General features: G+C 37.7%; 1 protein-coding gene across 1 annotated transcript in view; it reads right to left on the reverse strand.

Annotated features, from left to right (window-relative positions):
* Positions 1–347: 347 nt before the first annotated feature.
* Positions 348–26,188, reverse strand: part of PDE10A (phosphodiesterase 10A) — a 186,699-nt gene continuing 160,858 nt past the window's right edge. The window contains exons 15-22 of the mRNA XM_074168084.1: positions 24,245–24,328; positions 21,235–21,385; positions 17,998–18,153; positions 14,546–14,718; positions 12,447–12,558; positions 8,630–8,710; positions 5,392–5,480; positions 348–568 (exon numbers count right to left, since the gene is read on the reverse strand). Of these exons, the coding sequence (XP_074024185.1) occupies positions 451–568; positions 5,392–5,480; positions 8,630–8,710; positions 12,447–12,558; positions 14,546–14,718; positions 17,998–18,153; positions 21,235–21,385; positions 24,245–24,328 (964 nt within the window). The 3' untranslated portion in view covers positions 348–450. The remainder of the gene's footprint in view (positions 569–5,391; positions 5,481–8,629; positions 8,711–12,446; positions 12,559–14,545; positions 14,719–17,997; positions 18,154–21,234; positions 21,386–24,244; positions 24,329–26,188) is intronic.

Here is a 26,188-nt window from a genome sequence, read left to right on the forward strand (position 1 = left end):
TACGGTATAATAAAAGTACCATTGAAACCCTTACTAGAAAGATACAATTTAGAAGTACCCCCTAAGTTCCCTCCCTCCCACCCCCCATCAGTTTTAAATTAAGGCCTCAGCAATGTAGCCCATGAGATAAGGCCAGTCTTTTATATTCACAAGTCCTAAGTTCTCTTTTGATAGCTGATTCCAAAACATCTGGGTTGTCGTTTTCCCTCTGTTCACATTGTGTCACTGGTGTAGGTCAGGAGATTGGCTGCCAGAGTCATTTAGCTGAGGTAACTCCATGGGTGTTACCTTCCTAGGCAGATCTGCTTCTTAGCATTTTGTAGCTTTTCATTTTCCTTTTTTTTTTTCCAAATAAAAATGAAACAAAACAAAAAACAAAACAAAACAAAAAAAACAACCCCCCAAAAAAGAAGGGATGCTTTTCAGGTTAAAGCAATTTGTTACTGCTGTTCAGTCATCAATCTTCACAGGAAGTGAATCTGAGGTCCCAGGAGCATGGGACTGGGAGGGAATCCATATAGAGGCTTCCTCACCTCTTGTTACTTTCTCCCATTGGTTGAGATTGTCCCTGCAGATGCAAAAAAGTCAAAGAGGTAAAGCATTGTCCATAAGTTTATTGGGATTTCTTCCTAACAATACTGTCTGCTGTACTATACTTGAGATGTAGCTTTATGCAGTACCTGCGTATCATCCAAGCTTTTATCATCTCTACATTATTTCATCCTTCGCCTTCAGTTATCCCATTTTGTAATTCTGTGTGGCTCATATACATATATGTTGACTGCATATAAACCTATGGCATACCTTCCCCAGAACAAGCCCTAGACCGAAAGATTCCTGCTCTAGAAATTTCTAGCCCTCATGGCTGCAAAGAAAACCCAGCTGTGACCCAGGAGAGACATGTCTGCAGAGACTGAAACAGCAAGTCTGGAGACAAGCGGCCTTCCTCAGCTTTGGACTTCAGCGATTTCACCACAGCAGACTCTGGCCCTTTTCAAAACCACCACAGAGACCAGGACTTTTGCCAGGAAACTTCCTTCATTGGAAACCACAGAAGGGCATTAAGCCTTCTGAAACTCCTGCACACAGGCTGCCTGACCGTGTATGAAACGTTGCATGCCAACATCAGACTACCAACTTTCAGTTACTAATGTGGTGTTCATACTATTCATATACTATGTTTAAAGAGTACCCATCCCTTGAGACAGAAATTTTTACTGCCTCACAGCCTGGCCATACCCCAAGTCCAAATTTTGGTTCACAAGCCATAAAATGATGAGGAATCAAGTTGGCAATGTTCTAATGATCTGAAGGGAGTACAGCCCCATAATTTTACTCGCTGTACACTAATGACTGGGTGTCTGTGACTGGGAAGTCTGTTGATGGTATCCAATAGCAGACACGCGACCTCCAGCCAAATCTAGCATTCAGTCTTCAAATACAGAGAGAAACAGATTAAGCTCAAGTGCTTCAGTTTCATACTATCAGATACCTAGTTACTAAAACAACAGTTCTCAGATGTCTTCAGTAAACAAACAGGAAGGTAAAAGTACTAAGGTCTTACATGCTATGTGTCATATTATGGTATTACATCGGAATTTATGTGGCAGAGCTCTTCTGATTTTTATGTCACAGCTTTGCTGAAACAGTTGATAAAATAGCAAATAATGAGCTGAAAGCAGGGAGAACAGGTAAGAAGAGAAAATGTTGCATTTTCCGGGGACCGGGGAAGGCAGGATCTGATGGAGTTTACTGAAGAAAGCTGGTGCCCTCTAGGGGAACACCTACACCATTTTCTGCATGCAGATGGAAACCTGCTCTGCCAGCACTCCAGGCCAACTGGAAGTCATGAAGGCAGCATTAATATGGCACTGAATATCAGCTAATACAATCACGCACTAAGGATCAGAAAAACAGAACCATCACTATTTCTAGGTCTCTTTCCTGAAATTGTGAAAGTAATGAGGAGAATTGCAGGCAAAATATTTTAAATTATATCAGTTTCAGTAAGAATCGAAAGACTTGAAAGCACATGGAAAAATGTTTAAAATTATTTGGTCTGAAATAAAGGAAAAATTAAATCACTTCACCTCAAACTCAAAATAAATGTGCTATCATAGATTTGCCACTTTGGTAGGCCTACTGAGTACGTGTGCTACAAAACACACATAGGACTTATTCTGAACGCTGTAACACAGGTAGCTGGTAATTTTGGTCTATACAGAATGATAAGACAGTATTTAAAAATGTGGTACAAATTATGGGACAAGAAAACCTTCTAGATTCTTAGCTGCTGCCTTACCTCAGGGAAATCAGTGACTGACACTTTTTTTTTTTTTTTTCTCCTAAAATGTAGATAATTCACTTCATTTGCCTTTGTGCTCCCAATCAAGCCCTGGCTCCTCCCTGGCTCCTAAGTGTCTGGAATAAATGCCCAGAGGCTCTCAAAAGTAAAACCTTGATGCTGACATGCTGTCTTGGGTGCTTCTGCTGTTATTATTTGCAGCCGGTGTCTGTGTTCCAAACAACTTAGCAGTTTAAACACCGCTTTCCAAGAACAAGCTGGTGAAGGGGTGATATCAAAATGGGTTCAGTCAGTAGCTGAGGCAATGCCAAACAGTAATGAGGCTGTATTCCTCTCATCACACTGAATACAAGTTACCCGTGAAAAATAAAGGAAAACAAAATGTAGTGCAAAATCAGCTATTTGAAACACTCTGGAGTAACCTAAACCCTGCAATAACATACATTTTAGTAACAGGGGAGTTGAAGATAGATCTTTGTTCTTGATTTCCTACTCTGCATCTCCAAGTCTGAACTCCCAACACCTCCTCCTCAACCCCCTCAGACAGACAGCAGAGGGTAATTTCAAGGCTAAGCTAAAACTATCAAACGGCTCCTCAGAAGACTTTGTGCCAGGGTGTGGTTTATCAGGAAGCTCTTTAGTTTTATGGAGATCTTAAACCTCATCCAGACATCTATGCCCCAGTTCTGCATCTGCTTGAGCAGAAACAAGTAGCTGGAAACACTCATGATAAGCGTTACTGCATTTCTGATGGTGGGTATTATAGTTGATGCTGTTTAGTCCAGGTAAACAGTATAGAAATCTTTCTGACTGAAAACATGGTTACGCAAAGCACAATCTATGCTCCAGTTACATGGATCGAATAAGCGACCACTTAGCTTTCAGTCATCAATACAGCTGGAACTAGATGCCTTCATGCAAGGATTACAAAGAGGAAGACGTTCGAAAACTTCCAAGATCTCAGACTACCCCTCAGTAAAGCAGTTGGGTGACTCACGACCTTGTAAAGACTGAAAGGATTACAAGCAGTTCTGTAGTTTACTTCATGTTCTCTAATTTCACACTGAAAGCAACTCTTCCTTATTTGTCAGAATACACATTATTCAATTATCTATAATCAAACTATCAACACGTACATATTAGGTCAAGGTGGCTCAAGGAGTACATATTCCTACCCTGCACTGTAACTCCAAATTCCAAATCGGGATTTGGACTTTGATACTGTTACGATAGTAACACACTCCATGGCATTTTGAAAATAGAGAAGAGTTTAATGCTATACTGTAACTGATGGAGCCACTAAAATATGCGCTTATGAATACTTCCACATTACTCAATTTAGGATAACAAATTACTGCCTATTATTTACCAGACATTGTAACTTTCACAGCTTCTAAGGACGGAAGACACAACTGTAAGGATCACCTAGCCTGAGTGCCTGGAGAGGACAGGCCTTGGCAATTTCCTCACAGTAACTGTGCCTCAGACCTCTATCCCTTTTACCCCTCTCTTTTAAAAAGTATACCTAGCCTTGGCTTAAGATCTTCAACTGACATTATTCCAAATGCTAAAAAAGATGTTCATCATATTACTTGTTTGAACCTTTGGGTTTCAAGTAGTCTTTACCTGCTAAATTAATGAGCTTTGTCTAATCAAAAAACATATTATGGGAAAGTTACAGATTTTTATGAAGTCATTCTTTTGGATAAACTAAATACATTATGTCAGATTTTTTTAGTCTCTCACTACTAAGATCTCAAAACATTCTTTTAGCTCTTTCTTAATCTTATTTGCTAGTGTCTTTATCTACTCTTCTTAAAGCACAGGTGCTAAACAGGATTCCAGCTCTAGCCCCATTAATGTAATAACTACAGAGGTTTAGTCTCTAATCCTACTTAATATTCCCTCCATATCCATCTAAGGGTTGCACAGCCATACCCAGCAGCAGGACCTTAGAGGCAACTGACTATTATTAATGACGGCTCCTCGATAATCAGTTTCACGTGAGATAGTCTTCTGTCCCACTGGTCCAGACCTACATATTCTTCTCATAGCTATATGAAACAGTGTTTAGGTGCAAATGAAATTATTTTTGCTAACCACTATGCAAAAATTTCATAGCGTTTTGTACCTAGTGGGCACCCTTCTGTTACTTCACACAGATCATTTAGTCCACAGGATCAGGGAAGTGACAGAGTAGGTAGATCTGCCTTACAGGACAAAGAAAAAGTTCAATGCAAACTAGAATTTAAGAACCACAAGAGAAAAAAAAAATAAAAATGAGAGAGGTGCTAAGTAAGAGCATAGAAAAATAATAGACCTCTTTTCCCTGAATACAGACTGCTGGCATTGTATGAACCAACTGTTTTTCTTGAGAGAATACTGATTAACATGAAACTGAAACATTTTCATGAAGCATACTGGTTTCAATAAAAGTTTTGTCAGAAAAGATTGCTAAGGTCCCGTATATAATTATTCAACCGAACTACCTACAAAGAGATCCACCATCATTCCAGGGTAGAAGCAGCCAGTTGGTTAAGGACTCTTTCCTCTCCTTCAGAAAATCCCAAGCTACATCCCAACTGCTTGATAGGACAAAGTTACATTTGCCTCTCTCACATCCCAGTGGCACCACTCTTATGTTCCCAATTACTGAATATTCCAGGGATCTTTCTTTTCCTGCTTTTTAATGACATGAAATAAAACATGCCAAAACCACATTTTTTAAATGAAACAGCATTCTAGCCAATCTTAGTTGTGAGAACCATGTTGAAGTAAAAAGGACACAGAGGGAAATTGCACTGAACCAGCCTAAATAGGGATATGTAAACACTGAGCTGGCTTCTTTCCGAGAGCTTTAAGCGTCAAACACATTTTCATCAGCTGTGTCTGTAGATCTGCATTGGATAGTCCCAGCCAGTAGTTACTGCCTCTGGGTTTCTGCATAGATTAATGTGAGATGCATATCCCTGTTTATCTGCATGTAAATTCTAAAATTAAAGGTCTGTATTTCCAGACAAACTTGCAAAGCACGTTTGCTTTTTAACCAAGCTACATGCTGTGCAAAAGTTTGCGCATTTACTCACCTGCACGCTCGGAGTAGTGGCCCAGTTGGAGGAAAGATCTGTGCAAGTGTGGTGTAACATGGGATGGCTACAGCATTGTAGAACCCAATCTATGAAAAACAACAATGAAAAAAAAGAATAGTTAAATGCTGCCAAACTACAACGCTGAAAGTTAACAGCCAACTAGCTCAAAGCTGCTGACTACTTACTTAATTACTACTTAAGTTAGTACTTCATACTTCTGCACCTCCTCCTAATATCTGAATACTTTAAATGAAGCACTAACAGTGAAGTCTCTGCCAACTGCAAGTTGCTTACCTGCCTCTCTTTTACGACTAATATGGCTGCTTTAGATAGGATTTTCTACAGGACTTTTTCTTATCCAATTGATTCAATTGACTTACTCAGGATCCATCTGGCTTTTTGGTGTCAGTAGTGGCAGGAAGCAGGTGCAGATGGCAGAGCCATTTCTGCAAAAATTGTTCTTGTGATCAATTTTTTTTTAAAAAAATAGTTGTGCAGCATTGCCCAAAATATGATCAGATTCTGGATTGTTCTGATGTCCTCCAGAGTATGTATTCCACAGCTCAATTCACTTGAGCTGCTAGGGGCTTTTTGCACCTTTGGAAAGTTTCTAAAAGATGTGCACTGTGATCAATAACTCGTTTGCAATTTCTTTTCATGTATATGGTTCGGTGATATATTTTTACCATTATCATATAAATCTATTTAGAGAACATCAAATGAGCACCTTTTTAATGATATCTGATTCATACGGGCTTAGGGGCCTATGACAGCTACCACGTCACAGCTAAATTGTCATGACATGAGGGAATTTTTAGAAAATGCTACTTATATATTAGCAAGCATGACAGGTTAAATTCAGATCCATTATAACATCATTCATTTATTCCAGACTCTCATAATAATTACAGTAGCACACTATGATCCCTTTTCTTTGGGCAGAGGTTTTAAATGTCTTTTAGTGAAATAGTATGTATTGTACTGTGACCAAAGCATTTGATAATAAATCTTCTTAAGAGTCTAAACATTGGCCCTTACTCAGAAATCAAAGAGCAACTCTTGTCCTCACCTCCATTAACACCGAGATTCCTCACCTAGTGCTACATAACCAAGTCCATTCTGTACTTTTAAAAAAATAAGATACATTTTCTGACCTGAGAACCCAACAGTCTGAGTTGAAGCAACCATGATGCAACCAACAGAAAGAAACTGCAGCTGGTGAGAAGGCAAGGCTGCTGCACTCAGCTGGGATGTCTGCTCATCAACAAAATGCTTGCTGTTCTGCAGAGTGCACTGTTTTCTTCTTATGTGTTTTTTCTTGTGGTTTTTTTTTTCCTGTTTGTTTGCTTTTAAGGGGGACTATTGTATTTCATTGGAAAATAGCACGTTACCCCATAGCTATTAAAAATTAAAATGGGAACTTAGGTACAGTCACACTGTAGACCTTCTCGCTCAATGAGAAATGTGTTGCCATTGCAAAACATAAAAGAATTCAACTAAACTAAGTTAATTTGCAATATATTCCAAACAATCTTCTCTTTAGAACCCCAGTATTCATAATAAAATGTGCCCTTGAAGGTCCTGAAAGCTTTTAAGCTAAAATGTACATCAATCAAGGAGAAAAAAACCCTAAAAGACTCAATGGATTTAGGTTTTGAATAAAGCCAAGCTTATTAAAAACATTCCTTTATGAGAGTTTCCATTTCTGACCAGAGCAAACTCAAACAAATCCCTTTTGTAAAAGGTTTAGATTACCTGAATAAATTATTCCGGATTTATTTTTATGTTGCTGTGGCTAGAGAGAAAGCCTAGTGGTCACTCAGGTATGAGCAAATTATTGAAGTCACTGCAGGAGAGGCAATGTATGTCTATCCTAAAGATGCATAAACAAGAGGAACTAGAGGGTATCTTTTGTTTCTGAAATAAATTGTTCCCGTCTGTCCAACCATGCATCCTAAACATACTTTAAGAGCTGGATCCTTAATGTTCTGACTGAAGTAATAAAGCACTTTTAAGATTTTAATCCTTGCTGCATAAGAGTAAACTTTTTTATTTTCATCTTGAAAACTATATTTCTGGGGTAAGCTAAGTGGCTGAAGCACGCAAACCGTTCTTTCTCTCTCCCTTCATTACTCAAGCTGGCTTGACTTCCTTATTAAAAGGGCTTTCAGGCCACCGCATAGTTTTGTCATTTCTATTTTCTTCATGTGTTCCAAAGTAGGGGCAGAAAAGAGGGTGATGGGATCCTTGCTGAGTCAGAAAAAAATCCTCAGTGCAGGCTCCACAGTAGGAACACACCAAGCCCAGAGACCTTACATGAGTTGTGCTGCAAAGGGTGTAAAGCTCAACAGACACCAACTGATCCAGCCGCTCAAGAGGAAGAGCTAAGCACAAACTATTCTCAAAGATGAGTACTTGAGGCAGAAATAGTTTTTTTCAGAGATTACATGTTTATACAAATCCTCATTTCCTAAACATCATTGTCATTTAAATAAGGTATTAATGCTTTAATTAAAATCCACATAAAAATACTCATTAATGCTTTTTGTTACAGCCCAAGGAAATGGATGATAATGCTTTATTAAATTCTTCAGTCTCTACATAAATACAGGAATGGTTACTTTCACAGAATTATGCATGTCCTAAATCTCACATTTTGCTGTAACATTGTAAGATACAGCAGCTACAAATATACTACTGAAGTTGGCTTTTAATGTCCTATCATGCTTAATATTTTACTGTTATACTATTAAGCAGCATGAAACAGAGCACAAAATAAAAAAGAACCTGATGAAGACCTTGGAACAATACTTATTGTGTTTTAAAGAGAAACATCTTTTGATGCAGCCCAGGATATGGTTGGCTTTGTGGGCGGCAGCTGGCACATTGCTGGCTCACGTCCAGCTTTTCATCCACCAGTACCCCCAAGTCCTTCTCGGCAGGGCTACTCTCAATCCCTTCATCCCCCAGCCTGTATTGATACCGGTGGTTGCCCCAACCCAGGTCCAGGACCCTAAATTTGGCCTTGTGGAACATCATGAGGTTCACTTCTTGTGCTGGGATGCATCTCCTCTGGTCCCATAGACTTCTGAATTTTCAGGTTCCTCAGGTGGTCAGGAATCTGATCTTTGCTGACAGTGGGAGGGTCTTTGCTCCCCCAGTCCCTACCTTGTGGTCCATCCACTCGAGAGGAGGAGTTTTATTTAACGCACTATTTAACTGAGAGAATTCTTACCTGACCCTGAGGGACTTCATCTTTCTTGTCTCTGTCCATCATAGGAATAGGTTGAATACCCGTTTTCTTCATTTCATCACCCTGGAGAAAAGCAGAGTGTGAGATTAGGAAAACAAAAATCAAGACTACTGAGGTCTGAATTAACTTCCATCTTCTATTGTATGTCAATCTAAAAATCCAGAATTTAAAATAATGTCTGGTACTGGTCTAAGGCAAACTCAGAAAACTGCCTAAGGAGGGGCTAATGAGCCTACATTACACATTCACCTAAATGATAACGTAAATAGCAGATACTGAAAATGAAGTTTTTGAGTCCATGTACACACATTTTCCTTGCTTCCAAGGGTGTCTCCATAATAAAAAGCAACTGGAAGAATAAAACCAAAGAAATCAGTTGATTCTATTCTCTTCTATTCGTAGCTAGTCTCATCTTTCAAAACATTACCTGTTTAAAGCACTACAATAGAATGACCAGTAGAACACAACTCACCCATCCAAGGAGAAGCTGAATAAAATAGATTAATTTCAATGTCAACAACCCAATCTTTTTCACCATGCTGCTTTGAAGAAGCTGTCTGTCAAACATCCTTCTGGAAATACGTTATCCATTACACTCATAAGAGGAATACTGGGAAAGATGTAGTATATCCAAAGACCAGATATATGTAATGTACTGGAGAAAATTCTCTCCTTAGATTTCACCCATTACCAGCAGAGCAGCCAAAACACATTTCTGAGCGCTATACTGGGCCTGAACACAATTACTCGTTAAAAATCCATGTTTTCCATTAGTCTTATGCCTCAACTGCACTGTCAAAACACCTTTAATCTTGAGGTTATAAAGCTAACTACAGCCATAGCAGTGGTTGCTTTTGGCTACTGCTCAGGTCTGAGATTCCAAAGTCAATGAGATCTTCAGATCACTAACCTTATGTACTGGGTTTGCGTGGTGAGGTTTTGGTAGCCTGGGGGCTACAGGGGCGATTTAAGTAAGAAGATGCCAGAAGCTTCCCCCATGTCTGATAGAGCTAGTGCCAGCACTATGAGGGCTGCCATGGGGAAAGTTAACTCCATCCCAGCCAGACCCAATACACCTTAGTTAGGGAGAAAGTTTATGCAGGATAACTGCTCATACAATGCTTATCTGTGTCCCTTATTGTGAGATTCAGCTTACAGAAGTTTATCTGAAAGCTTGGGACGTTCCCTAAATCTGTGTTCTATGCTTCTGCTACAGTTAGTGAAGGCATCTCCAGAAGATAATGGAATACACCTTTCTCATAAGATTTTATCAAGCCATGTTTCAAATGCCAATGAGCCTTCCAAGGGAGGATTTTGGCACCTTTACTTAAAGAGAAGTTTGCAATATAATAAATTGATCCTGGCCTGAGCAGAGTATCTTTCTGTTTGACTGCCTTGCAACTACCTTGAGGGTAGAAAAGATTGGGGCTTCTGGAAGTTAATTCCCTCTTGCATATTTGGCCTCAACAACATCTATTAACTATGATCCTTCTCAATTAAAACTAAGAGATGTAATCAGGAAGTTATTTTTGAATTGATGTCTGTACTATCGTCTCGCATCACATTATTTCTTTCTCCAAGTAGTTAGAGAGGCTAGAATCATTGCATCTAGTCTCATTTTACTGTGGAAAGAAACAAAAGGAAAAGCCTCCTTCCTCAGCTGATAAATAAGATGCCTGTAACAATTCCAAGCATAGATATTCAGTGGATTATTTAGGAACTGTAAGCAAATTTTGTTTTTATGCACCCCCAGTAAATAATATTAAATTTTTTTCCATTTGCTTGAAGTACTGCAATTGATTGATCCAAGACTGCCTGCAGCTGCCATAGTCTCAGTGATAAGAACCTCAATACTAAACCAGTTAGCATCACATGATTTTAAGCTCTTTGATTAACATAAGATATCAAGTGCCTGAGAAACACATGAAGTCAGAGCTTTGAGGAAGCTGTCCAGCCTCTGACTGATTATGCCCAAATTCAAAGCTCATGAACAAAGCTCAAATTTATGTTTACCATTTCACCTTGAAATAAAAAGGTATCACAGAATGGTTTGTGCTGGAAGGGACCTCTTTGAATCACCCATCCACCCCACACACCTACCCCAGCAGGATCAGCCAGAGCAGGTGATCCAGGACTGTGTCCAGTCAAGTTTTGAGTATCTCAAATGATGGAGACTCCAAAGCCACTGGTAAACCACCCTCACAGTAAAGAACTATTACATTTAGATGGAACTCATGCACTAGAAACACGAGTGTTTTCTTGTGCTCAGTATGTGCAAACACATATGTGATTTCCAGAAGCGTTTACACCTGTGGCAGGATTTGTCAGCCATCCTGACTGGATCACAACATATCCAACTTCTGCCACGTATCAATTAACCTCTTCTTAAAGAGGATTCAGTAAAACACCAATTAGAGAATTCAATTTCTGTCAATGACTTCTAATTTACATTTGCTCCATGTAGTAGCAATATAACAAGATCCACCTTTATTAACATATCCATGGATTACAAAACGGGTTAAAGTCTGGGCAGGCTCAATTATGTCCACAATTCCCATCTTAACTATTGTTGAGTAGGAAAAATCGGTTTGATCCTTCCTTCTGCACTGAGTTTGCAAGACTTGCATTAAAAAGTCTTTGTACTTGTAAGCAAAAGAAATTGAGTATGTAATTGGTGAGGCACATCAACATCATACCTCCATTATATCACCCATAAGACTATTCACTTTCCAGTGGTGACATTTCAGAAAGTGAGTACTGATCTAGATCTTTGAGCTTATACAGTCTGCATTTTTCACATATTTTATTGTAGTCTGAGCTGTTCATAATTAAGAGAATGAGAACATGTAAATAAAAAAACACTCACAAGCCATGCACATCTTCAATTTCATAATGAACATGCAACAGGCAGGACAACAATCTCCACGCTATATGCATGCTACAACTCTGTGGGACTGACTTCCATTTTACACCCGTGTAAAACAGAAATAATCCCACTGAATTCTGCAGACTTCCATTGGACACATAACAGAAAAGAACACTTTATGATACACATGTTCAATAGTAGTTCTGAAAATACAGCGTATCTTCTAAAACTGCATAAATTCAACTCCACGCAACACCCTCAGAATTCATTCCTTATCCCTAAAGTAGCCACTCCCACTTTAAAAATTAAATGATTATAACATTTACTCAGCGTAAGACACGCGAGAGATTGAATCTTTATTTATGAACATGATTACACTTGCACAACTTGATGCCTTGTTTCAATTCTCAGTACATCTTATCTGTGGAGTAACTTTCAGTATATTAAAAAATCAGCGCTCTCAACAACACAGTTGTTGAGCTGGCTCAGAAAAAGATTCAAATGGTCAGATGAGAACAATTTTAAGGTTTGTCATAGTTCCTTTAGCATTTCCTGCACTCATACTACAGCTTTGTAAGCGTGTTTCATATTTTGGATTTCTAGAATACAAACAGATACTTCATAAAACTACAGTTAGTGACTTAAAAAACTTTACAGATTTTCTTCTGTGTTCTGTTGCTTGGCCACTTTATGTTAGGACACACTTTCTAAATTCATTTTTAACAGAGAGAAAAAATGGTGCCTGAAAATTAGGAAGCTAACTTAATTCTTTAAACATCTTCAGAGTAAACAACAGAATACATGCATGCACCAATGAACACTTTTTAAAACAAGCACATTAAGATATCCAATACTGGATATCTTGGTTGGTTTTTCTTCCTGGATACTTCCATTTATAAAGAAAATACAGTAAACAAAAAGAAACACACATACCTCAGCCCAGAACTCCGCATATATATCATTGGCTGTCAGTCTGGTAACTGGCCATAACTTTGTTACAGAACACAAATCACAAGCCGTCATCATCAGACCAATCACTCTATCCCTACAATAAAATTACATTGAATTGTAAGTTTGGTAAAGAATTAATGATCACATTACAAAGTTTTTATTTGCCCTTCTTCAGTTCAATCAGCAGCAAAGGGTATATATACTACAAAATTTCTCCTGCCTTGCTTGTTTCTTCCTCACTTGTTTACGATTCACTGGCAAGACATCATACAAATTGGGTATTATATTCTCTGTAGCATTCCCTGTGTTGTTTGCAACCAGAGTTCATTGACTATCCTCTACACAATCACATTCATAGAAAAGTACACAAGAATGCCTGCCTGTTAAAACACTCACATGCCCCTCCTTACATTTCTGAAAATACAGTACATCTGTATATAAAAAGAAAAATGGCATATCCTGCTGCTGCATTTCTGTTTTTTAAAGAGAGAGGCACACGTGCTCCAAAAAGAGGAAAAGACTAGTTCTATCTCAGGATACTCTGTCACTGCTTTGTTGGAATGAATTCTAACCCTGACAGAACAAGAATCCTACATGTCCTGTCCTATACACTGACAAACCTGGTCACAGAATACCTGAGCAACAACACTAAGATATTAATCACTATTAGAATAAGGCACACACACAAAAAATATCTTACTTAAACAGTTTTCTAGCATTCGTCTACTACCCAAACCTATGGTTTATGAATCTAAGTTTTATAAAGAAAACTGGCAAATTAATGAATGATTTCATGTGTTTTCCACCCAGTGGAGAATTTAAGATGACACTTAAGGACACCTACATTTTTGTTAATAATGCCTATTCCATGGAAAAAGCACACAACTTGCTGACTTGCAGGCCAATGTGATGGCAATCGTTAAAACTGTACCAACAGACAAATATACCAAGGAAAATATACAAATACATAATAGAATCAATAGATAAATGGCAAAGTGCAATTCCCCTGAGTTAAGAAAAAGGATTCATCAGCCATGTAAGGACCAAATTTAGCATTCCATTGCATGTAGAGATACCAAATACAAGTCTTGGACTCTTTAGCCACATTACAAACTGATGTCCTAGCTTCGGGCACGTGGTTTGCATTGAAAATGCTCTGAGGGCAGGCAAGATAAAAAAATACAAACATAATAGAATATTCAATTGCACACTAGATAGTTATGATCCTATTTAAATTTTATAAACCAAGAGTTCTGGTAAATCAAGATTTCTGGTAAATTTCATTCTGAGATTATCAGGAACTACTATATCTTTGTCTTTTTAAGATGTTGAAGTTTATTCAAGTCTGACAAGCTTCAGTTCCATACTGGGAAATAAGCTTTTAAAAACTGCCCTTCCTACAGTGTTAAAATAATTTATTCAAAACTGCTGGTAAAACCCTGTAAAACTCCTCAGAAAGAAGACCCGAGTACCAAAGTTCCCTCTGAAAAGAGATAAGAATCACGACTCCATTTTTTCCCATATTACCTCTCTAATTTTTCACCACACTAGATTAATGACAGGATTCATGGAGGGCTGCATGAGCACTTTAATGAAGCCCGAGACACATCTCTCATCCAGAGTGCAATATGTTTTGCTTATATGGACCGTCATGTATTTATGAATATGAATATATGCACTTGTATACTTTTAAAACTTAATGCTATCTTAACTCACAAAGGTTGAGCTCTGACCAGAGTTCTTTCCAAAAAGGCATGTTGACAGAGTAATAAAAATATTGATGTAGAAATAAAACTAAGCAATTATTGCACTATATCCTTTTCCTCCACCACTTCACTGCCTGTGCACTAACTTTCCTCTGCAGATGATCTGTCACTGAACTGTGTAAATGACATCCAAAGGCATGTAAATATAAAACAATGGAAATTACTGTTACATACTTGGAATTTTACACACAACTGGTCTTAGAAATCTCATGTGTAAGAAAATTACTGTGTATACACAGAAGTTTTTTTGCAAAACTAAGGTTTTTCTTTCTAGGACTAATGCCATAGTGAATTAATATCGGTTTGCCTCTTTACCTGTGTGCTTGGTTCTTAAGGTTTAATGCTCCCGCCTGATGCAGCTCTTCAAGCTGTTTTCTATTTCCAAAATACAGGGCAAGGTCTGTAGCGATGATGGCTTTCCGGATGATCTCAAGTACTTGCTCATATTCACTGGAGCTCAGATTGGAGAAGACATTGTGCCCTTCCAGCTATGAAAAAGTAAAAAACCAATAAAAAGCACAAGCTCTAATTCTGAGATGATTTCAGTCTTTCCTTCACCAGACAGATTACAATGGTTTTACAGCCCAATGACAATTTTTGTTGCAAACTCAAATGTTGACAGCCTGAAATTCCCATTTTTATCTTTCTTTTTTAAATACAGTCATGAAACCTATGACTAAACCACTGATTTGGTTTTGGGACTACTCCTTCTGAAGCCTAAATACATTAACAGAGAAAAATGCTATCTTTTTCTTCCGTGATTTATAAGCACTACAGACACAGCACTCCCAAACAGTATTAGTTTGGGAACTCATGATTCAATCCTAATCCAGAGTACTGCATTGCCAAGTTGGTAAACTGAGTGTCTGATTCACTCTGAAATATAATCTTGATACTGCATAACATATAATACAGATAAGGAAATATCCAAGTTGAAGTACTAAAATAATTCTGTTTTCATAGTGTTACAAATGAAATGTGCCTGAAATTACTGCAATTATTGATACAATTTTCTCTATAGAAATAAAGTATAGAAATAAAGTTAATTACAGCATTTTAATGTATATGAACATTTAGGGGGAAAAGCTGCTTTGTTCAACCATGATTTGACTGACTCATAAACCAAAGACAATGGTTTCCACTATGGAGGTTCTGGCAACATGCCACTGTCATCTCTTTTCAATTTCCACTATGTATTATTGCACATTTAACTAACAATATCCATGTACTGTGATCGCTCATGAAGCTATATCCCATTTTGAAAAGTCAACACTATTCGCTATCTCTAAGATTTGGAAAACAACTTGTCAAAATTCTTCCTACTGTTGAGAGGAAACAGAGAAAAATAAGAAAGAATAAGCCAGTCATGTTGAGGTGTGCACATTCACAAATAGAAAATATTATTAAAATATATCAAATGCAGATGTATTTTGACATTTAATTGGCATTTGGGCTGAAGCTCATAAAAAGTTTCCCTGACTTTTGTCAAGCATTTACATAATTTGTTCAAAATAAGTCCTCCATGGTACAAATAGGCTTGGTTTCTCTCATCATCCGGAACGTAAACGTCATTTTCCAACATCTTTACTTGGACAAGTAGATTTATTGTGAATAATAAATAGAAAATACACCCGTCTATGTCTCATTGTTCCTTTGACAGACTCCTAAGTCATAGAACATGATGTTTAAAAAACAAAGTTCAGAACATTTTAACCCATCATCAACACTTTGGGAGCAGGAAATGACTACTACTAGTTTTCATGAATCAGGGTTTTGGGGACACTTTCCTCCCCAACCTTGCTGCCTAATCCACTAGAAAAGGCTATTTGCTCTGATATTTGAATTAATCTAGATTCTATTCTTTAGGCTTTAGAAGCTGCACTATCAGAAAGTCCACTGTGACAGCTTCTGTTCATACTACTAGAAAAGAACTGATTCTGTTAAGTACTGACAGAAGCTGCCATTTCTGATCATGTCACTTAGGCTTTTGAGTAGTACATACAAAGTATAGCTCCTAAGATTTTATTCTTTCCCTGCTGAGCTAAAGCTAGTGAACAGAATCCTCTGTATTCATAAATTTGGTGTAGGCAAGAACTGCAGATGGATGAGCAAAGCAGCTATAAAGTTTCAAACAGTGAAAAGTACTGCAGGTTACTAACATAAAATTAAAACTCATTGAGATAAACCGTAAAGGGTTTGGTGAGTTGGTTGTTTTTGGTTTTTTGGGGTTTTTTTGGTTTTTTTTTTTTTTTTTTTTGCAACAACCCAAGAATTTAGTAAAGCTTTTTGATCCAAACAAAAACCAGCAAGTCCAAAAGGCTGCTCTAATCTGCCTTTGCTGCTAATCACCACCCATGGGCACTCAGGTAGGCAGTGTTTGAATCCACTCAACAGCCCTGACCACCTCTCTCTCCTCACTCACAGTGACGGCCACGGCTAGGAGGTAGTAGAGAAGCAAAAGGGTTTCCTGCCCTCTTGGCAAATGGGACTTTCACCAATTACAACATTTCTGCAGGAAAAATGCAAAATGGTTTTTGAAGAATGACAGAAGTCTGCTTCACGTAGCCATAGCGGGACAGAGAAGTGTTAATGACTGAGGAACTTGCTCACTGTGCACAAACTCACACGAAGAATGAATACTAAAAATCTAATGCCATACCACCACTGAAGGATTCAATTACACCCTCCTACATGGAGGAGCATTCAGACATAAAGTTTCCATTCTCTGATGAAATGTATATGATACCTAAAACCATAATCACAAGATGTGCTTCTGAATACAATACAGAATATGTATTTTTCCTAAAAGGTGATTAGGTATTTAAGAAAATATCTATCTTCCCCCTGAAAGACCAGAAAGAAAGAAGAGTTAACAACGAATTAGTGGCACAGTAGCATGGTAAGGCTGTGCATTGAGCGTGTGTATGGTAAACTAAAACCAGTGAGCACAAGTATGTTATGGACTGGCAGTAGTTTCACAGGTGAGAGTTCTCACTTTTCTAATTGAGCACAAAAAACAATTCACTGAGGAGAAAATATCCGTGTGTCAGTAGCACACTTGGATTTCCTGAAATGCATCTGCATGTTCTTGTAGTTTTCTACTCATCAAACATACAGACGCATTATCTCATGAGCTCTCTTTCATACAATACCTTAATCAGTTTTTTTTATTATTTCAAATTGCTGAATAACAAAAAAGCACATGATAACATAATGAAACAAGTTTAAACTTTTCATGCGTGCAAAATTAACATTTCCTCTGTCATGCCACACATTTAGTGTCCACAGAATTTATTACAGCGGGTTTTCAAACTTCTCATGCAAACTTCTGCTAGCACTTGAGTTTTTAGTCAGACTTTCAGGATGGTTGAAGATTTTGTTGAAGCACATTACGCCGGAAGTATCTAGCAAGTAAGAAACTGATTTTTCATCTTCAAAGTTCCTATTCCATATGGTCATAGGAAAAAAACTCATTAATCCAGGAGCTAAAAGCTCTACAGGAAGGCCATAAGAAAAGACCTTCAAATATACAATATTTCTTATAACATCAAGATTTTGAGAAAGCTATGTTTTGCACTATTATTTAATGCTTGGTCTGCTAATTGTGGAACCCATCTTGCTGTAATAAATCTACCACTCTTCTAAATGAGCACTACAATCCAGAAATTAAATTAAGCATGCTTCAGAAAATCTACTGGATAATGATGTGACTCCTATTTCCACCACTGGACTCTACTGCACAGAAGATACAATTTCAATAATCCTACCTGCAGGATGGACACAGTCTGCGAGAAGTGGTGCTGTTCCATTGTTGATGTGGAATAGAGAGCAGCTAAGGGGTGATCAAATTTCTGAAGATAGCTGTTGCTGTAACCTCTGTGATCCAGGTCATGACACAAGCATGCAACTAAAAGACCTTTTCGCTACAAAAAAAAAATTGAGATAAACATGAAAAGTAAGATGTATTTCCTGCCCCTAGATGTCACTCTTTCCGCAAAATACTGTAAGAGTTGCACTATGCTTACAGTGCCTTCAAAAACCACGTATAGAAACATCCTTAAAATTGCGAGAAACACAAAAGTGAGGACAAGCTAAATTAAAATTCTTGGTCCAATTGTAATTCAAACTTTTTATCTATTATGAATTTAAAAAAACATTGTTGCAAAATCACATCCTATTGGAAGGATTTTTCTTCAGGAAGAAATCCAAGTTTTAAACAGATAGCCTCGTCATTCACTGAATCTTTACCGTGCTTATTAAAAAAAAAAAAAAAAGTGCAATTATTGAGGGAGAGGAAATACATAACATTTATGACTCCTGGTCAAGGCAACTGCATCAAAGTCCAATGCTATACCCGGCTCTGTAACGCTCCTTGAAGACACTTGAACAAACCTCGTAGGTGAAACTCTTTCTAGGAAGTCACTAATGTGAGCTAGAGAAATGCTGGACAACAGCAATGGTAAACAAAGTAAGAGAGTAACTGATTTACTTTTTTTTTTTATTTAATTAACTCTTAACATCCTGAAGAAATCTCTCTTTCAACACACAAAATACATGAACACTTGCAAAAGTTTTTCACACAGCAGGTGTGTTTTGAAAACACATTCATTAATGTTTGTGAAGCAGTCACTGTTGGCATGGAGTATTACAAAAATGTCATTATAGACTTAACAGCTCTGTCTTAGAGTTGATTCTGATGAATGCTCAGTAAACAAGGATAAGGCTAAAAAATGAAGCAGAAGAAGAATACCTATTAACCACCTATTAAATGAGCAACATCCAACCTGTATACTGTACTGAGGCACATGATTCTGTGGAAAAATAGCAAACAATGATGTAACTAAAGATTTTATCACAAATACACAATGTGCAGAATTAAGGTTGTAGCAACCCTAACTGTATTTCTGATTTTGAGACCTTCACTTTTATTTTAAACCCTTCATTTTTATTTTAATGATGTTTTCAACACTGCATCTTGTGAAGTGCATGTTTAAAAAGCACCTAATAAAACAGATGATGCAGCAGCACATGTCCACACAGATCCTCAGTGGAAATGGAACCCTTAGGAACATAACACACACCTATGTTACTTTAAGTCATGCAGTAACAGCTGTAGGATGCTATTATCTGCTTTTCATTAGTATCAGGAGGGGCAAAATATGTAATCAATAGACTTGAAAAACAGTCTCTGATGGCAAAAGAAATATGAGTCTCAGAATCCTTTGTGCTACATGTTAGATCCAGTGGGCATAAGCTTTTCTGTCCTTACCCCCCAAGTTTAATTCTCTTGTTGCATCCTGTACGACCTTTGTGTTTTCTAGTCTTAAGAGTTCTCATCAGTCCGTCCCTTGTACCAGATAGTTCTCTTTGCCTAGCTTGTCCCATTCTCCACATCCCAGGAAGTCGTTCTTTTCTCAGTCCTTCAGGATTAAACAATGCCTAACCCCAGTGCTCTTGACCTTGTACCTATCGTCCCTGCTTGGATCCCCATTCTATGACCACTGCCAGCTGCTAGATCTATTTGTCTCTAGACCAGAGTCTAGAGACTTTTCAGTGTTTCATACTTCTCATCTCTAAGTCTATCAAGGCCCATGTCATCATCCCTCACCTGAGACCAGACCATCCTAGTTCCCCAAAATTTAATTCAGCAGTTTCCCGTATTGTTGTCGTACTCATCTCCAGTTTCTAGAAAGGGGACTGCTAGAAAGAGCTGGAACATAGGCATTCAGTCAGGTGAAGGCTGGCTGTAGTTTGGCAGGGAACAAAGGCTGTTTCCATCTCTCAACAGCTGCCTCTTTTGCTCTCCCTGTCTTACTCTCCATGTCCAAAAAGATGGGGCTTACTACTTGGTTAGTACTGAATGTTATCAGAGCTTTAAATATTCCCAGAGGCTGCAATCCAGAGATTTTTGTTGTTAAAGAAATACTGATTTTTTTCAAACTTGTATAGCTTTGCCAACTTTCAGCACATGCCTGCCAAATGCCACTTTCCTATTTCAGTGTCAATTTTCGAGTCCCTGCTTCCTAGGAGAATAAACTAGACCTTTTCAAATGAAAGATCACCAAATTTCATTTTACTCTTATACACTGAACAAAAACTTGATTTCTACTAGCATGTTTCTTTAGAAGAGCCAAACAATTTTGGCTGAAGTTTTCCCAAATGAATCAGCTTGAGGAAGTCAGGGAGCTTGGAAAATTGCAGCCCAAATGGCTAGTATTTGGCAAAGTTATACACAACTGAAAACAGGTTCTTCCAGTCAGCAGTTTCACATAGTACTAATGATAGACAGTACTCCCAGTTGCACCTACCATAATTCAGAAAAAAAAAAGTGACAGTTCTTCATAGCATATATTAACATTTAACCATTCTAAGCCTTCCATTCTATTATTGTAACTTTTCCAGTTAGTGATCTATTCAAAGTATTTTTTTCCTGTTTTTTTTTTAAACACTATGCATTTATCCTTAAAATATGTACACACATGCTAAGGAAAACTGTTGTATAATAAAAGCTAATCAAAGAATTAGCACATTTGGACAACTGCTTTCCTTCCATCCTTTCCACGCTTCCCCATTACTCACATATGTCAACCACCCCTGCAACACCAAGCCCTTGTACTCCTATTCAGGATCTCCCAAACCTCATAGGGTTCAAGAACCAGAGTGTTTCTCTCCCCTCAGCACAGATCTGACAGTTAGTTAAATAATTAAAATGAAGGCTGTGGTTGTAAGCGGGCAGGGAGAACCTCAAAATGTGGACATGAATTTAGAGCAAATCTGCTACTGCTTCTTCAGTGGGCAAATCCGAAAAATGGGAACGAAGCACTAGGATTAGGAATCTGAATAATTCTCCTTCCTCAGGCTTTCCACTCACACCTGTTCCTCTGCAGGGACCTTTACATACACTCTGCCCAAGCTGACAGCAAAACTCTAGCATAGAAAATGTACTTCTATGATGGCTGATACCTCTGATGAGGTCTGGTAACTAATACAATCATCTCACCTACCTCTAGATCAGTGAAAAGCCCCTGGTTGTTCTGAAGTATGGCATACATGCAATGTGCAACAGTAACTGCATGCTTCCAGTTGTGGTAGGGCACACGGCGATAATTCTTCTTTACAGACATAGTAAATCGGCATAGCTTTTCAAGTTCAAAGCTAGAAAGAAATTAATTTGGTCAGAGACAAGAAATAAGAACGGGGAAATAACCAACAGAGGATAAAAGATGCTCTTTGATTTACTCTTCTTGCTAGGATTGACTCTCATTGCAGATGACTCATTGATTACACGAGTCATTCAAGTTTTGGCAAGGACAGAGGAGAGTGGACACCTGACAATGCTCTTAATTTAATCTGTAAAGTTCTGGAACACAAGTCAAGCTACCCACCTCAGGCAACACAATTGCATAACCTCCCAGAATCTTGAAGTGTGGTTTCTTTAAACTGTTATCTATTCAACCTGCCAAATAGTGAACTTCTGCATCTAATGGACAATTTGAAAACATAATTTGTGATCAAAATAGAAAACTAGGAGGTTTTAAGTAAATGATAGAATAAATAATCCTATTCAAATTAAAATTTCAGTCATATGCCAAAGGCATAAATTGTTTTGAATAGAAGAAGTTGAAATGCTCCATATTGACATCGTGAAAAGAAGAATTTATTTTTACCAAGACTTCTAAATTTTTTTTCCAGTTTGACCAAATTTCCAGAAATTCACATTTCCCTGTTTCTTCATTTTTCATGAAACAATATTTGTTAAGTAATTTCCTGTCCACCATGAAAATGCCCCAAATCTATAGCATTTATGGGATTATTTCTTAAAGAATTTTTTTTCTATTTTTACTATTAATATAGACAAGAAAAATCTTATGATCGAGATTATTTTCACTACGGTAATAATAGAAAGCAGTAATAAAGTAATTGTTATGTTGGTTTATATGCTCATCGAAAATACTTCTGAGAGACTTCATATTCTGTAGTACCAGAGCTCTGCACAATCTTTAATAGACTTTGTTTATTGATGTTTGTTTATTTGAAAGGAAAGCTGAATACTTTTTGTTTACAGATGGGAAATTCAGGCACAGATTAGATATCAGGTAAAATTTTCTGATGTACCTAATCCAAGCTCCCCCGGGTGAAAACGGAACATTACACTTTAAGCCCAGAACTGAACTGAAGATGCCAGAGTCCCAAGTCATGGACTTTTTCTCTCAAGAAACAGATCAGTTTTCCTTTATTCTTATTTTTTCCCCTATTACTGTGGTTTGACGGGTTTTTTTAAATTCCACATTTTGGTAATTTCTTGGGTATCTTAGGGAAGTGGTATTAATGTTACAGTATTGCAGTATATGTGGCCTAAGAAAACAAGGCTGAGTGTCTCTGACCTATATATAAAAATGTAAACGTTTCTACTATACGGAACCAGATAGATAGAAAAACATATTTCTATGGTTGTGTGCTGAGCCAGGTAATTGTTCTTCTTAACCTTAATCTGCTGTTAGTAAAAATGGAGGCATATTGCCTTTCCCAAAAGTTTTAGGGTTTCTTTCTTAATTCTAGAGAGTTAAGTCCGACAGCTCTAGAAAATTGTTAGAATTACTGTTTAAAATAGTACATCATAATTCAGAATATCACAACAGTCACTTCCATCTACATCCAATATCAACTCAGTGGTTACTAAGAGTCAGTACAATTGTAGCCAAAGGGAAAATCATTACCAATGATACCTCAATGAAGAACACTATTCCTTCCTACACTGCTGCATTTTGTATACTTGATTAAAGCAGTAAAAGATTATTTCTTCATGAGAGCAAAGAACATGTAGCGAGTATCAATGGATTTTTATCCAAAATCCTCCCTGGACAGGACAGTTATACATTACATAGGTGTATACTTAAAGGCATAATCTTACTCCTCATTATATTAAAAAATCAAATTTTAGTCTTAAAATAGCTGTACTTGTTTCAGAGGGTTGAGAAGTTTTGTTCTTTCAGAAATTAAATACAAGTTCAGTCCAAACAGCCTTCTTTTAAAATATTATCCTCACTTTCGTTTCTTTAGCTTTATATGTGAAAGCTGAGACTCATTTGAAAAATATCAACTCTTTGCCATCAAAGTTACACCTTGAAAGAACGAGACTGGGAGACAGACAGGGAAAAGAACAGAACTTAGCTGGGAATTTGAACCCTAATCCTGCATCCACAGCCATTCATTCAGGAACGGAAACAAGCTAACTACACTGAGCAGTAGAGAACTGTATTTACAACAGTCACCCACTTCGCAGTATTGAAGAAGACATGAGAAAGGCGCTCAGGTCTTTCTGTATGCCTTGAGGGCATAGAGACTCATCCAGTTACTCAGATTGAACAGTCACCAGCAAATGTTTCCCAAATGCTGCTCCTCTCTGCAGGGAGATACTTCCCCTTTCAATTGCCCAACTGTAGGTTTTTTTCCAGCTCCTTTCTTTCAGCAATGGGATTCACTTAGCCAAGAGACTTAGTCAATACGTGACAATACATGAAACATTTTATCTGAAAAACATTCACTTCCGTAATTAATGCACAATGATGTCGATAATTGATTTATTTAACAAGATCAGATCTAAACTTAGATTACTATAACCATATGCTATATTAATTTCAGCAGCCATATATTTGAAAAATCAGTATTCATGGACCTTCTCTCTTTTTTGGCAAGAGTGCTTTTAGCATCGTCACTATCTTCTGTCTGAAAGCCAATCTCATCTCTGAACCAAACAATACTTCTATATATTGGAAGGACAACTGTTTGGATGATATCCTGAGTTCTTTTACCTAGATGTTCCCAAATTTTATTAACTGAAGACTAAGAAGGTGGGACAAGAAATCCAGTCCACTTATTACAGCCCTGTACAGAACATAGTAAATAAACTCCAAAGAAAATAAAAACTTGAATTGGAAAATAATGAACTCAAAAATTCCTGATAAATAAACACATAAATTACAGAATTAAAGCTATAAATCTTGTATTTCATACCAGGCTGTCCCACAGGACTGGTGAACCATGTAGACAAAAATGGCAGGCCAGACATCCTCATACGGACTGATATCAAAGTGGTATCTAAGAAGAAAGTTTCAGCTTAGTAAGGTCAAACATCTTTTCATTCTTACTAAGAGCAAGTGGAAACGACAGCTAATGTATATCCCACAGCATTCACTTGTTCCCAAATACACACAGAAAACTGACTTTACAGGGTGTATTTTCTACCAATGTAAGCATTTGCTAACATATTTCTGTTAAGATCAATGGAACTATGCTCATAGAATCATAGAACCATTTAGGTTGGAAAAAACCCTTAATATCAACCAAGTCCAACCATTAACCTTTGGTTAGCCTTTGGCTTTGTTTAGTTAATAGAAACTTCTTTATTTAAGAATCAATTGCTTAAGTAATGTACAAAAATCATTGTTCTTCAGGGATGACAAGAGCTCTACAGGCACTCCTGAAATATTCCAGACTTTCCTCCCAGGAATTGTAAAGATGATGTCTCAAATAATATATTTAGTTGCTTTATTTCAGTAATTTCTGCTACAAATTCTGTGAGACACTCTCTAATTTTGACAGAGGAATAAATCAACTTTTACTGGCTAATAGAAATTAAGACCGAACTTCAAAAACCAAACATTTAACACTGCATTTTTTATGTTTCATTAGCTGAGGACTCCTCCCCTCTCCCGATATCAACACTTAGGCCTAATATTAGGGACCCGCTCAGCAGAACTGTTTGTCCTTCGATTATTAATTAACCCCTTTCACTGCACCTGCTGTGCTGCAAGTCTTTTATTTACTTTCCATTGAACCTAGCTGAACGCTTGTGCATACGTGGCACACTGAGCAGCACAGCAGGTGCAAGAGAGCTGAAGGTAGCTGAATTGCTTGGAAAATGGTTAAATGTATTCAGATTGCTTGAACTAAAGGATGTTAATATAATTTAGAATGAAACCTGTCATCTTTGCAAGTAAAAGTCAATTTTTTTGCTGAGGAGGTGGGTTATATAATATCATCTAACAAAGCACAAGAAATTGTATTGCAAAGAATAAGCTTCTATTAGGGTGTAATCCTGCAAGCTGCTAATACTCTGGCTTTCAAGCAAATCACTTCAGCATGTAATGAACATTAACTGTAAGCAGCCCCTATTGAGCATACGCTTGCATGCTTTGCTTGCTCACAGTTACAATGCTCAGCGCCCGACAGGAGTGAACGAGCTCTGGAGATCAGGTTTACGAAGACAACTTAGATTTTGTGACTCATTACCATAGAGTTTTGATTTTACACACCTGGTCACTACAGTAGAATTTTTTGTCCCGTGCCAGAAACTGATAAAAAATGAGAGAAGTCCTGGCATTAGCGTTGAGTGGGGACTGACTGATAAAATACAGATAGAGGTACATCTTCAGCACGCAGCAGCCCCTTGGGAGCTGAAAGTAACTGATTTTTTTCAGAGAAAGCCTTCAGATAGGCTGGATGGGAAGTCCCATTTAGGCTAATTTAGTAGGCAAATTTAGGCTGCAACTTTAAACTCTGGCACCTGGGATTCATAACTCTGAATTATCTTAAGAAGTTTAGAGATTTGTATGCATTTAACCCTCCTCCAAGAAACACAGGCAGATGCACAAAACACATGCACCAAAAAAACCCCACAAACAAACCAAATCCAAACCTCAACCCACCCCACCCCCAAACCAAAAAAATACACAGTCCAAAAAATCCCAGGAATGAGCTGAATCTCTCATTCTAAAACATATGCAAGGGGATGAGATCATGTATTTGGTCTTAACTACTAATGTTCCAGCTCAGCCTGCTCTCTGGCTCTGAGCTGTTGGTTACCTGGGACTATCAGAAAGAAAGCTCATCTCTACAATCCTTAGATATAAACTAATGCTTAAAGCAACTACTGTAGCCTAAGGAAAATGCTACCAT

The sequence above is a fragment of the Numenius arquata genome, chromosome 2, assembly GCF_964106895.1.
Source record: "Numenius arquata chromosome 2, bNumArq3.hap1.1, whole genome shotgun sequence".
NCBI classification, from domain to species: Eukaryota; Metazoa; Chordata; class Aves; order Charadriiformes; family Scolopacidae; genus Numenius; species Numenius arquata.